At 42.8% G+C, this 13,428-nt stretch overlaps 1 protein-coding gene across 7 annotated transcripts in view; it reads right to left on the bottom strand.

The window, feature by feature from the left end:
- Nucleotides 1-13,428, bottom strand: part of HERC1 (HECT and RLD domain containing E3 ubiquitin protein ligase family member 1) — a 138,312-nt gene that overhangs the window by 49,426 nt on the left and 75,458 nt on the right. For 6 of the 7 annotated variants that reach the window (XR_010790360.1, XM_066592289.1, XM_066592291.1 and 3 more), the window contains 7 exons: nucleotides 11,056-11,211; nucleotides 10,835-10,941; nucleotides 9,200-9,310; nucleotides 8,936-9,112; nucleotides 6,761-7,000; nucleotides 5,781-5,864; nucleotides 5,162-5,673 (listed from right to left, as the gene is read on the bottom strand). Coding sequence is in view for 6 of the 7 variants with exons in the window: in XM_066592289.1 (XP_066448386.1) it covers nucleotides 5,162-5,673; nucleotides 5,781-5,864; nucleotides 6,761-7,000; nucleotides 8,936-9,112; nucleotides 9,200-9,310; nucleotides 10,835-10,941; nucleotides 11,056-11,211 (1,387 nt within the window). In the remaining variant the exon portion in view is untranslated. The remainder of the gene's footprint in view (nucleotides 1-5,161; nucleotides 5,674-5,780; nucleotides 5,865-6,760; nucleotides 7,001-8,935; nucleotides 9,113-9,199; nucleotides 9,311-10,834; nucleotides 10,942-11,055; nucleotides 11,212-13,428) is intronic. The other variant, XM_066592290.1, reaches the window with a different exon arrangement.

The raw sequence follows: 13,428 nt of genomic DNA, 5'->3' as shown, positions 1-13,428 counted from the left end.
GTTTTTAAACATACGCAATGAATGATAAATGCACTATTCAAACCCTTGCGTTGGTCCATGGTGGTTATACCACTACCAATTCCCTAAGAATTGGTATTATAATCCTATTAAGAATTGTAATAATGCCAAATCTTTTGAGAATTGGCAGCCCCATCGCCTAGGGGCCACGCCCGATAGCCGTGCAAGGCCAGCCACGGGCGGTCTCTTTATCACAGGTTCCGAAGCCTGAGGGTGGGTGTCTTAGCCTAGGATCCCAAGCCTAATATTGGGTCTCTTTTGTTGGTTCCCAAGCCATAATGTTCAGTCTAAGTGGTCTGGAACTGTTGCTGAATTTGCAACATAATTGGCTCCAAGAAGCTGTATTGTCGTCCCATTGCTGTTGCAGCTGGTGCTGGCAGTATTGCAATGATTGACTGCTCAGGAATCCAGCAGGTATCATTTCTCACAGGCCAGTGAAAGAAGCTAGCTGGTCCATGAGGATGCATGAAATTTATTAATGCATCATGGTCGTCGACTGAAATTTCAGAAATATTTCCAATCCACCAGTTGTTATCGTAAATGCAGGCAATGTATTGCCCTGGCTGGAGGTTTGCAATTGGCACAAAAGGCATTTCTGATCTGACAGATCGATCTACATGGGCAATGAAAGATGATGTGTCATTTGACACCCTTGAAATGCGAATCTTTTTGTCATCAATTGGCACAAACTGGTGATTTTCTCGTGTTCCAGCAATTGTATGTCCATCTTTGAACCGTTCTTCTTGAACTACCCGTATTTCATCAATTTTTTCTTTTGGAACAAACAAAAACTTGATTCCATGCAGTTGCTCATTGCAAAAGTTGAATAAATCCACCGGGGTCAGTATTTGGTTTTCAGTTGGGCGTTGAAGACTGGCACGAGCTGCCAACCTCTTTGCTGTCCCTCCAATCCCATCACAGGGCGACTTTCCATGACTGGTACCAAAAAAATTCCATTCAGCACTGATATTGAAATCAGCATTATGGTGGCACAAGTTGAGAAAATTTTTGAAATTTTTGTACTGGGCTGCAGATCCATCGCTGAAGTAGTGGATATGACGAATTCCATAGATGAGAGTCAAATGACACATCATCTTTCATTGCCCATGTAGATCGATCTGTCAGATCAGAAATGCCTTTTGTGCCAATTGCAAACCTCCAGCCAGGGCAATACATTGCCTGCATTTACGATAACAACTGGTGGATTGGAAATATTTCTGAAATTTCAGTCGACGACCATGATGCATTAATAAATTTCATGCATCCTCATGGACCAGCTAGCTTCTTTCACTGGCCGGTGAGAAATGATACCTGCTGGATTCCTGAGCAGTCAATCATTGCAATACTGCCAGCACCAGCTGCAACAGCAATGGGACGACAATACAGCTTCTTGGAGCCAATTATGTTGCAAATTCAGCAACAGTTCCAGACCACTTAGACTGAACATTATGGCTTGGGAACCAACAAAAGAGACCCAATATTAGGCTTGGGATCCTAGGCTAAGACACCCACCCTCAGGCTTCGGAACCTGTGATAAAGAGACCGCCCGTGGCTGGCCTTGCACGGCTATCGGGCGTGGCCCCTAGGCGATGGGGCTGCCAATTCTCAAAAGATTTGGCATTATTACAATTCTTAATAGGATTATAATACCAATTCTTAGGGAATTGGTAGTGGTATAACCACCATGGACCAACGCAAGGGTTTGAATAGTGCATTTATCATTCATTGCGTATGTTTAAAAACGCCATGTTCAGTGGCATTTTTCTTTTCTTAAACTGAAAGACTCCAAAAAATAACATGATGATCCTTGTAGAGAAAAATTTGCTCTTTCGACTGATATCAAAATAAATAGATTTGAGGGGTACCCTTTTTTAGATATTTGACCTTAAAAATAGGTCAGATTTGATCATTTAACATTTTTCATCATATGTGGGTGTGAATATCTTCACAAATACATATGCTTTGACCGTGATATTGCAGCAGTGCAAAGCCATATAGCTGTTTGGTGTACTGGTCAAAGCACAAATTACCAATGGTTTTTGGTTTTGAGATATATTTAACCAAAGTATGGCTTAAGTTTGCAAAATCCTCGTAGCTGAAGCCGCGCGCTCATTGGGACCTCCAGTGAAAGGGCAACAGTGTCCCAGGTATTTGATATCTGGCCCTAGAACTTTACAGAACCTCGTTTCAAACATACATGTACATCCTTATAAATTTTCAGCAAAATCGGAGATGGCCGAGTGGGGACCACTGGTCCACTTGGCATGGAATGACCCAATAGACAGGAAGGGACACTGAATTCTATGGGACTGTTCTGGGCATGCTAGGTGACATGTGTAAAGATCTTTGTACAGGGAGGGAGAGGAGGTGGGTTGTGACCATCACCTATTGTGATTATTGGATCCTGAGATCTCTATATATAGATTTTACCTTTCATTGTAACCCTGCCTGTGATAATGAGATGACTGCTGAAAAGTTCAATCTACAGAACAGGAAATGCCAGACTATTATTCATCTTAGGCCACTTTCACATGGCTGTATGTAAAAAAACAAAAAGGGTTTTCTTAATGCAGCTTTATTCTGCATTAGCAATTGCGTATTAACTGCGTTTTTTCCCCCTTTTTTTGGGGGGGGGGGAGGGGGAGTTGTTTTTTCTTTACACACCTCATTCATTTCAATGGGCGATTTATGCCTGAACTACACACTAAAAATGCTAAAAATAAGACCTGCTGCATGTGATTTTGCATTTTGAATAAAATATGCGGTGCAGAGACACTAATGTGAGAAGCCCCATTGAAATCCATGGAGATTTAGTGCTGCGTATATTGCAGCAAAAATGTTCCATGTGAGAGTGGTCTGAAGTGGTCAATGTGAAAACTGCAGGATGTTAGTTTTTTTTCCCTACTTTTTTTTTTTTTAAATCTGAGGTCAAAATTAGAATAAAAAAAAATCCTAATGCAGATCATAACCTTATAAATAATAAAAACAAGAAACAAACAATAAATCAAAAATTACTCTAAAATATCTAAACACAAAAACTTGCTTTCTACATAAAGGTCCATTTAGACGGGAAGAATGTCGGGCAAACGATGCCAGACACTCGTCCCTGTGTCCTCGATCCCCGTTGCACGGAAGCTAGAAGCGCTGGCTCGCTCACAGAGCGGCCAGCAGGGGGACTGGGCATCTGCAGTACTGAACAGCCTCTATGTTAAAGGGGTTGTCCCGAGGCAGCAAGTGGGTCTATACACTTCTGTATGGCCATAATAATGCACTTTGTAATGTACATTGTGCATTAATTATGAGCCATACAGAAGTTATAAAAAGTTTAAGGGCTCATGTCCACGGGCAAAATATGATTTAGGATCCGCAGCGGATCTCCCGCGTGCGGATCCGCATCCCATAGGGATGCATTGACCACCCGCGGGTAGATAAATACCCGCGGATCGTCAATAAAAGGGATTTAAAAAAAAATGGAGCATGGAAAAATCCGGACCATGCTCCATTTTCGTGCGGGTCTCCCGCGGGGACGGCTCCCGCGGGCTTCTATTGAAGCCTATGGAAGCCGTCCGGATCCGCGGGAGACCTAAAATAGGAATTTAAAGTATTTACCATCCGGCGCGGGCGGGGAAGGTCAGCTGTTCCTCACGGCCGCATCTTCCTTGCTTCGGCTCGGCGGATGTGCCCGGCGCATGCGCGCGGCACGTCGGCGACGTGCCGGCGACGTGCCGCCGGCGTCAGGAATTCATCCGCCGGCCGAAGATGAAGATCCGGCCGTGAGGAACAGCTGATGTTCTCCGCCCGCGCCGGATGGTAAATACTTTTAAATTCTTATTTTCGGCGCTCATGTCCGCGGGGCAGGAGGGACCCGCTGCAGATTCTACATGTAGAATCTGCAGCGGATCTGATTTTCCCCGTGGACATGAGGCCTTATACTTACCTGCTCCGTTGCTGGCGTCCTCGTCTCCATGGTGCCGACTAATTTTCGCCCTCCGATGGCCAAATTAGCCGCGCTTGCGCAGTCCGGGTCTTCTTCTTTTCTGAATGGGGCTCCGTGTAGCTCCGCCCCGTCACGTGCCGATTCCAGCCAATCAGGAGGCTGGAATCGGCAATGGACCGCACAGAAGCCCTGCGGTCCATGAAGACAGAGGATCCCGGCGGCCATCTTCAGCAGGTGAGTATGAAGACGCCGGACCGCCGGGATTCAGGTAAGCGCTGTGCGGGTGGTTTTTTTAACCCCTGCATCGGGGTTGTCTCGCGCCGAACGGGGGGGGGGGGGGTTTAAAAAAAAAAAAAAAAACCCGTTTCGGCGCGGGACAACCCCTTTAAGTGAATGGAGAGGGGCGGGGGAGCGCGAGGAGTGAAATCTCCTGTAGCCGCCCCACTGTGAGCCAGCGATACTAGCTCCTGTGCAGCAGCATGACAGCGTATGTGTGGGGACGAGCGTCGGCCATAGTTTGCCCAACATTCGTCCCGTCTAAATGGGCCTTTAGGTCATTTTCTGATGACTTATTCCCTTTACATTATCATGTACAATTGTGCCAAATGAAGCAAGTTTCTGTAGGAGGTGATAGTTTATCATCTGGTTAACAGCTATTGGAAACATATGGCCACCTTAACTAGAGGACATAGAAACCTCATGTGCAGTATGGTATGGATACAGAGCAGACTTAAAGCATTTACTTACTAGTTAGACAAGCTAAGGAAGATGTATTTAGACACTTGATATATTAATTTCCAACAAAAGCAATAAAAAGGACTTCAAAAATAGGTTGTCTCAACTCAGAAGGAATCCTGAGTTAATAAATTAACAGTTTTCCCATTTGAGGCTCCTCTATTGGCAGAAGACAAGAGCAGCTGCAAAGATCACCTGTCACTATGAATGACCCAACATGTCTGTGTTCCACAGACAGCCCCATCTATTTCAATAGGAAATGTGTAATACTTTACTTTCCATGTAATAGCACTACGTGGTAAATAGAATGTTGGGTGTCTCAGGAGTGGGACACAATTTTATAAAAGTTTATGACCTACTAACCAAAAGGCATTTAAAAAAATAAATCAATAAATCTCCATTTTTTTTTCTTAGTGAAAAAGATGAAACATATAGTAGAAGTACTTTAAAGCAGAATAGCCATGTTCATACCTGATCGTGATCTCTGCCTCGTCCCACTGAACTTTTGCAGACGTACTGCCTTCTTTTACTACACCCAACAGAGTAGCATGACGACCCGTCTGTTTATGGACACATCTGCCACCCACCCTCAGTCCTGTGTCCACTCCTCCAATGACAGCCAAAACAGGCCACACTTCCACACACAGAGTCTTCAGTTGAGTTTCACCCAGCTCTGCCAATCCGTGCCTTGCATGCTTCCCCTTCTCTTCCTCTTTCTCATCACGGGTTTCATGCTCTTCTCTACTCTGGACTGACCGACTTTTCTTTAACTTAGCGCCTGCTTCTCTTAGGCAACCTTTGATTTTCTGCAAACGCTCAACCATTTTTTTATTAATGCAGTGGGTCCAACGATCGGTGCGGTGTAATATTCGGAGAAGCTGCACACTTGACTCAGCCAGGACAGTGGCTACAGGACTACAGATAGGATCCCCTGGCAATAAATCTCTTGGAGTGCCTCTCATTTGCATATCACAAATCTTTACCTAAAACATGAAAATTCCTTTGCTGAATATAACCAATTCATTAACCTCTCATATTTAAATTGTGTGCTTAAGGTTGAAAACAAAAGCAAGTAGTAATAAAAATGTACCTTCTCTCCAGGATTACTACTGTAAAACATTACACAGGGGTACAGCTCTGCTGCATCAATGTCTTCAAACGCCAGCTTAGGCTCCTGTGATTAAAGAAAAAAAAAATGCATAAAATTCACAGAGCTAGGCTAGTTTCACACGGCTGATCGCGATTTTGCCGAGAGAAAATCACTGCAAAAATCGCTTCTTTGTTCCTGTGATTTTTGAGCGTCAGCGATGCATGTTTTGGAGAATATTGCATCGCTGCCACCTGCAATATGTTGCATTGCGATAGAAAGAAGGCTCCATGGGGGAAAATAAGAGATTTAAAAAAAAAACAAAAAAAAAAACATGCATCACAAAACGATAAAGCGTGCTACAATTTTTTGTTTTATGAACATTGCATGAGTAAAAACATCGCAGATGGGAAGGAAACCATTGAAAATCATTGGTTTCATAATCTGCTTTTTTACTAACACATCAGGCGAAAATTGCGTAATTTTCTTGCCCGTGTGAAACCTCCATTAGGCCGCCTGTAGACAGCCGGGTCGGATCCCGCTGCGAGAATTCTAGCAGCGGAACCTGACCCAAGCCGAGCCCCTGCAGGGACCAGCGCAGCACTCACCTCTCCCGCGGCACCAGCTCTTTGATGTGCCGGCTGTCGGCCAGCCGGCACATGCACAGAGCGGAGCCAGCTGCTGGTGAGTGACATTTCTGTGTGGGGCTCTGCGAGCCCCGCACAAAAATAGAGCATGCCGCGATTTGTTTGCTGCGCGTGATTTCGCGCGGACAAATCGCGGCCGTCTGCCTAGGATTGCGTTTTCTAACGCAATCCTATGGCAGATTCCATGGACGGAAATTCTGTGGGAAATCCCGCCGCGGAATTTCTGTCTGTGTGCAGGAGGCCTTAGTCATTTATAAAAATGTAGCTGTAGCAAAGAAAAGATGGATTTGTTTTTAAATCACAGATAATACAAAAGCAATAACAGCTTTATCTCACCTCTCCGTTTTTACCAAATGACACGGTACGAGCTTCCATGTCAAGGACACAAGTGATAAAGTCTCCTTGAGTAAAGCTAGGTAAGGTCAGAGTCTGCTCCCCATTGTGATACAGGTTCCCACTGTATGCTCGGTACAGCCACATATCTAAGGTGGTTCGGTGATTGAAGTCATGCACAGGCCATCGGGAAACACCAACACAGGTACCTTCATTGCCACGATTTTCTTTCACAATATAAAACTAGGGAAGAAAACTCTGTAAGATCATCTTGCTTAGGCTGGTTAATTATTTAAAATCTTGTAGTGAAATATTACTACTTAAGCTAAATTTCATAGCATGAATCAAACGTGAACGGTAAAGATACAACACCACTGAAACATTTCTAGGAAGTTACAAATGCAAATCGAACAATGGTGGCTTGCAACTGTGGAAAACAGACAAAATTAAGAAATGCAGAAATCTGTAATTCCCTCAGGAGGAAAATATCAGAAACCACCACAGAAGATGCATTTCCAGGACTTTCTTCTTCCCATTTTATTGCACCTTTAAAAAGGAGTTTTCTCATCTCAGTCAATCATAGCTGAGATGGCAATACCTCTCTCTATGCAGCGGTTGGGAGTCTGAAAATAGCTGAGCGAGCCGTTTTATGCCATTTCTGTAACTCCCACAGAAGTGGGAACACTGCGAGTCATGCTGTTTCTGTAAATCTTGAGCTGTGGAAATAGTGTAGGCTCACCGTGCTAAGAGGTTTTCATAACCCCGATTTACTTCACTTCCTCCCCATCCCCCAACTTGCTGTTTGGTATTCCTGATCACCCATGTTCATAGCATGCAGCCTGGCCAGTGAGGTCAAGTCTTGAGACAGAAGTGGGCCCCAGTCACACGCCACATCCTTACCTCATCCTCTCTCTGTCGGTGTCTTCTACGGCTGTTACTAGCATCCCTAAACTCTTCTCCATCTATACCCATGGCTTTCAGTACTACCTTTATCCTAACACTTGAATCTACCTCTCTGACCCAGATGTTACCTCTCTGCTATCCAGAATCTCAGAGTGCCTATCAGCATATCCCTTTTCTTCTCTTCCCCTTTCTAAAACTTAGCATGGAAAAAAAAACTGAACTCCTCATCTACCCTTCACCTCACTCTACACTCCCACCGATCTATCACTTTTCAGTGGTTCTACACTTTCACCAGTTCCACAAGTCTGGTGTTTCGGTGTTACATTTAACTCTGCCCTCTCCTTTAAATCACACATACAAGCCCTCGCCACCTCATGCTGCCTCCAGCTCAAAAACATCTCTTGGATACGATCTTTCCTCAACCCCAAAGTCAAAAACGCTAGGGCATGCCCTCATCTTTTCCAGTCTGGACTATTGCAATATCCTCCTCTGTGGCCTCCCTTCCAATTCCTATGCTCCCCTCCAATCAATCCTCAACTCTACTGCCCAGTTCAACCATCTTCTTCCCTGTTACTCTCCCGACTCTCCCCTCTGTCAATCCCCTCACTTCAAGTAATGAACTTGAACTGCCAATCCCGTTGAAATTATCTATGACATACAAAGCTGTCCCACAGCCTGTCCCATGATTAAATCTCTGAGCTAATCTCCCAATACCTCCCCACATGTAATCTCCAATCCTTGCAAGACTTCCTCCTCTTATCTCTTTTAGTCTGCTTCTCGCATTCTCCAAGTTTTCTATGTGCCACCAACCTCAACCACCTGGGAAATTTTCCAAAGGAACCTGAAAACCCACCTCTTCAGACAAGCCTACAACCTACTGTGACCCTGCTACCACCACAAGATGAACAGCTTCTACCCCTCATCTCTCATCTCCTCCCTTTCCCCTGTATACTGTAAGCCCTTCCTCTCTGCCTCTGTATCAGTTTACTAGTTATTTAATGGATATATATGTGGCTATATATGTAGGAGTATCTGCAATTTAATTTAATGAGAGCAATGTAATTTAATCCTATTCTCCAGCGCCTTGGAATTAATATCACTTTAACAACCACCACCGTATAAGACTTGTATAGCATAATCTGTGGATATGCCATAAAGTCTGTGATGGCAATACCCCTTTAAGTTGTCTTTAACCCTTTTTTTATTCTTCATACATATTTGTACTGTATATATTCATGGTAGATTTATACACTTATAATATTTAAATTATCATACCTTCCACTGATAGCAACCTGATGTCACGCCAGTTGAAGCCAGGCCATACCCTTTACCACCACTTCCATGAGTTAGAATTTGTCCATTTTCCACAAGGCAACACTGGGCTTTTTCAGGATCAAATGAAACCTCTTGAATAGGAAGGTCTTCCTCCTCCTCTTCCAGCTCCCCCATCTTCTGTATGGGAAGTAATGATATTGACTGATGCTATTTCGTATAATAAAGCTTTAGAATTTACGATTTTCAAAAGTCAATCTAAATTACCTGCAGTTTAGTTTCTTGCTCTTTTTCCTTCAATTGATGAGAATGTTTAGCCTGAGCAATGGGCGTTTCCCACATACAGTCTGAAAGGAGAGAAAAGAGTCGCTCTACCACCTGTAAATTTAAAGTTAAAAAAAAAAAAAGTTAAATGTCTAATGCATAAAGCCATATATCCAATATTTATAATGGCATGCAATGCTTCCTTATGTTATCACATGAGTTATTAAGTTCAGGAACACCCATTTCATTGCACATCTTTCAGAATAATATATAAATAAGGATAACAGTTTGTCTTCAGGGATATTGTGGCTACCTAAAAGAAACAACATTTACACAATTCTAAAAAGTATTATACAATTGTATACAATTAAAGTGTATTGATCATAAGTATGAGTCAACATGTACATTCAAACTTACTTATATTTTACTGTAAAATCATTTTCTCTTATTTATATCTGAATCAATTTAAAAAGCATTTACTGAATAAAACTTTTTTTTAAAGATATTTTTAAGTACACCCCCTCATGAGATGATAGATAGATAGCCCTTTGCTAAACACCATATTGACAAAAGTATTTGGACACTGCATGTTTTTCAGAAAAAGTGCTTTATTATTCTATTTAGTAAGGTGTCGGCCCTTCTTTTGCTTGCTTTGTAGCGGCAGAACGTCGTGGCATACTTTCCACAAGATCTCTACGTCTGGGCAGGAATAGCTGCCATTCCTCATGCCAGGCTGTGGGAAGAGATTGTTGCGAGGATAGGCGTAGGTGGCGGTGTCGTACCCGTCGCTCCAGTTCATCCCACAAGTGTTCAATCAGATGAATGAATAGATATTACAAAATGAGCAGCTTTTTATTTTACCCATGCCCTTACCAGCATACCATTCGGCAAACTCAGTATTGGCATATTTGCTACTTTTCTGCAGTGTCCAAATACTTTTGTCTATATAGTGTACTAGCTGCTATACCCGGCTTCGCCCAAGTTAATTTGATGCAGGTGTTTACGTGGAAAATTTTATGAAGTCAAGGTTACTTTAGAGGAACAAAATATGTACACACAGAGGAGCGTTAGATTCTCCTCAGACTGCATGTATCAATGTCCCTCTGCAGAATGTGCCACCCCTCCCACTCTCCTCACTTAGGACCTAAATAATTTTCGCGCCAAATTTCACGCTTGTACGACACCGGGGAAGTTACATTACATAGGGATGCCAATACTTTTGCAATTAGGATTTAATAACAGAGTTTTGACTGATTTACTTTTCCTATTTAGGACCTAAAGAAAGCTCGCGCCAAATTTTATGTTTTCAAGTTAGAGAATTAGTCGCCAGTCAGTCCTCTCACTACATTATATACACACACACACACACACAGATCAGTGCCTCTCAACCCTTTACTACCGAAGCCTCATCAGTTTGATCATAGTGATGTTTAAACCTGACCAGTGGTCCAAAAATGTTACGTTTATCCACAGTTTATTTTTCATTTGTGTCTGAGGCAAGATATGTTGCAAAATGGGTGAAAGGTCTATGCAGTGTATGAATTTTTGTCACAGTTACACCTCGCCAACAGACTCTCCTCACAGCTTGAGAAGCACCAGCCATAAATCTTGGTCATCAAAATATAAGAGAAACCATACCTGGGCCATCTGATCGTCATCAACGCTTGACTCACATGCAGGCAAAACAGCCTCTAAGACATGTAGGGCAAGAAGTCTTGTTCTTAAATTCCCTACAAGTGGGACACCTGCAGAACAATCAAGACAAAGATTATTAAATATTCAGATACTAGTCTCACTTCAAGCCTTTTATGATAAATGCTATGAGCATCACAATTTAGCACAAAGAATGTAAATTATACCTGAGCTGCACTTCTGAGAAGCAATATTCAGCAAAACTTCTGTCCATTTGGGAGATGCCATCTTAGATTGTATAGCCTTGGAAGACACAACTCTACGTAAGAAAACTAAAAAGTCACCAAGATGAAGCTCTGCTGTGCGCTGCTTCCTGAGTGTAGCTGGAAGAAAAAAGGACTGGGTTACATTCCCCATTCTCTGCTGCAAAATATACAATATTCAAACTGCATGTAGAAGTGTACATATACAGCATGTGTGGGCAAACACCGAGAAAATATACAAATTCCATGCAGATTTTGCCCATGTTCAGATTTAAACCAACGACCCCTAGGAAGGCAACAGTACTAACTCCTGAGACAAATATGATAAAGTGATTATGATATTCTTAAAGCTTGTTTTTTCCCCATTCCCAGCAGGTTGAATATCCAAGCCAGGGGCGTAACTATAGGGGATGCGGTTGCACCCGGGCCCAGGAGCCTTGGGGGGCCCATAAGGCCTCTCTTCTCCATATAGGAAGCCCAGTACTATGAATAAAGCATTATAGTTGGGGGCCCTGTTACAGGTTTTACATTGAGGCCCAGAAGCTTCAAGTTACGCCTCTGATCCAAGCACATTAGTCTGTGATACCAGAAGAACTCTAAAAACAGTAGCCCTGACATTAACCCCTTAGTGATGAATCCCGTCTGCGCCTTAATGACTAATTTTTCTTTTTTTCAAAGTTGCATTCCCAGAGCCACAACTTAATTTTTCCGGCTAAATAGCAATTAGGGGCTTGTTATTTGCAGGACAAGTTGTATTTTCCAATGACCTCCTTTTTGGGTACATATAATGTACTGTATAATTAAATTTTTTTCAGTGGGATTGGGGAAAAAAGAAATTATGTCATTTGTTTTTTGGATTTCATTTTTACGGCGTTCAGTGTGGAAAAATAAATAACGAGATAACATTCTTTTGTGTCGCGGCATTCCAAGAGCCAAAGCATTTTAATTTTTCCATCAACTGAGCTCTATAAGGGCTTGTTTTTTGTGAGATGAACTCTATTTTTCATTTATACAGATTTGGGGAACATATAACATTTAATTTTTTTTAATTCATTTTTCTAGAGGCAAGGGTAACAAAAATTGCAATTCTGGCATTTCTTTTTAATTTTTAACGGCGTTCACTGTGCAGTATAAATGATATGTTAATTTAATCCTGCAAGTTAGTACGAATACAATACCAAGTTTATCCAGCTTATTTTTTTTACTTTTTAAAAAATAATTTATATTTTGTTGTGGTCTTACGCAAATTAAAAAAAATATATATGAAGTTTTGCCCATCATTCTGCATTCAATACCCTATAACAACAAAGTGAAAACAAAATGTTAAAAATCTTTGGAAATTTTTTAAAGACGAAAAACTAACATTTTGCATTGATATTGACCCATTGGTATGACACCCCCCCCCCCCCTGTGGAGAACTACTGATAAAAGTGAGAGATGATTTTTAGGTTACCTTGATTTTAACGATTAGCTAAAAGTGCCTGAAAACCAGGTGCCCCGTGCCCATTTACACGCACAGAATATCGCTAAAACGATCGCCGATTTGCGAATTTTTAGCGATAATCGTCCAGTGTAAATGGGCCTTTAGGCTGAGTGAGGACAATTGCCCTCTAGTTCAGCCTGGATCTATCTACTACTACCAACAAAAATGCATTATTCATAAACTTTTAAACCCCTAGCATATGAAATTTATACAGCTTTCCAGGTCAAAACTCCGGTACACAGCCTGTGCCCACACGTCATATAGCAGCGTTTAGAGCTTCAGCTTTTGGCAGGGCTTGCGCTTTAATGTGCACGTGCTCTGAGCAATCCTGTTCATCTCTATAGGAAACAATTCTGCAGGGTGGCCTGAGTGCTTGTGCACATGTGCACAGTGCTTGCTACAGAGGCTAACACCACAAGGTGTAGTAGTGGAGAGAGCAGAACAGAGCACATATAGCCATCCGCCCGGGGTTTAGATAGTGCCCATGCCACATAAAACAATGAAAATTCATAGGACACAAAATGGGGAACCAAATGAAACGTGATGTCAGAGTTGGAAAACCGTCTAAGTATCTGCTACCTCGGGGGGCGGAGCCTGGCCGGAGATGTAGATAGTCGCATCTCAGAGTAGCTCCTGCAAGATCCGACATTCCCATCCTGTTAACGGGACCCAGAGACGCCGAAAGGCAATCAAAAAGCAGCGGAGACACAGTAGCAAGCTCCGGAGACAGAACAGACAGCAGCAGAGTTAATGATGCGAGGCAAGGAGCGGGGGAAGGCAGATGAAGCCGGCGGCAGGCAGAAGCAACATGGCGCCGGAGGGAGGGAGCCGAGAACGCTCATACCGCGGCCCAG

The sequence above is a fragment of the Eleutherodactylus coqui genome, chromosome 2 (genome assembly GCF_035609145.1).
Source record: "Eleutherodactylus coqui strain aEleCoq1 chromosome 2, aEleCoq1.hap1, whole genome shotgun sequence".
Classification (NCBI taxonomy): Eukaryota; Metazoa; Chordata; class Amphibia; order Anura; family Eleutherodactylidae; genus Eleutherodactylus; species Eleutherodactylus coqui.
The sequence above is the reverse complement of the archived record's forward strand: the minus strand, read 5'-3'. Positions and strand labels throughout refer to the sequence as shown.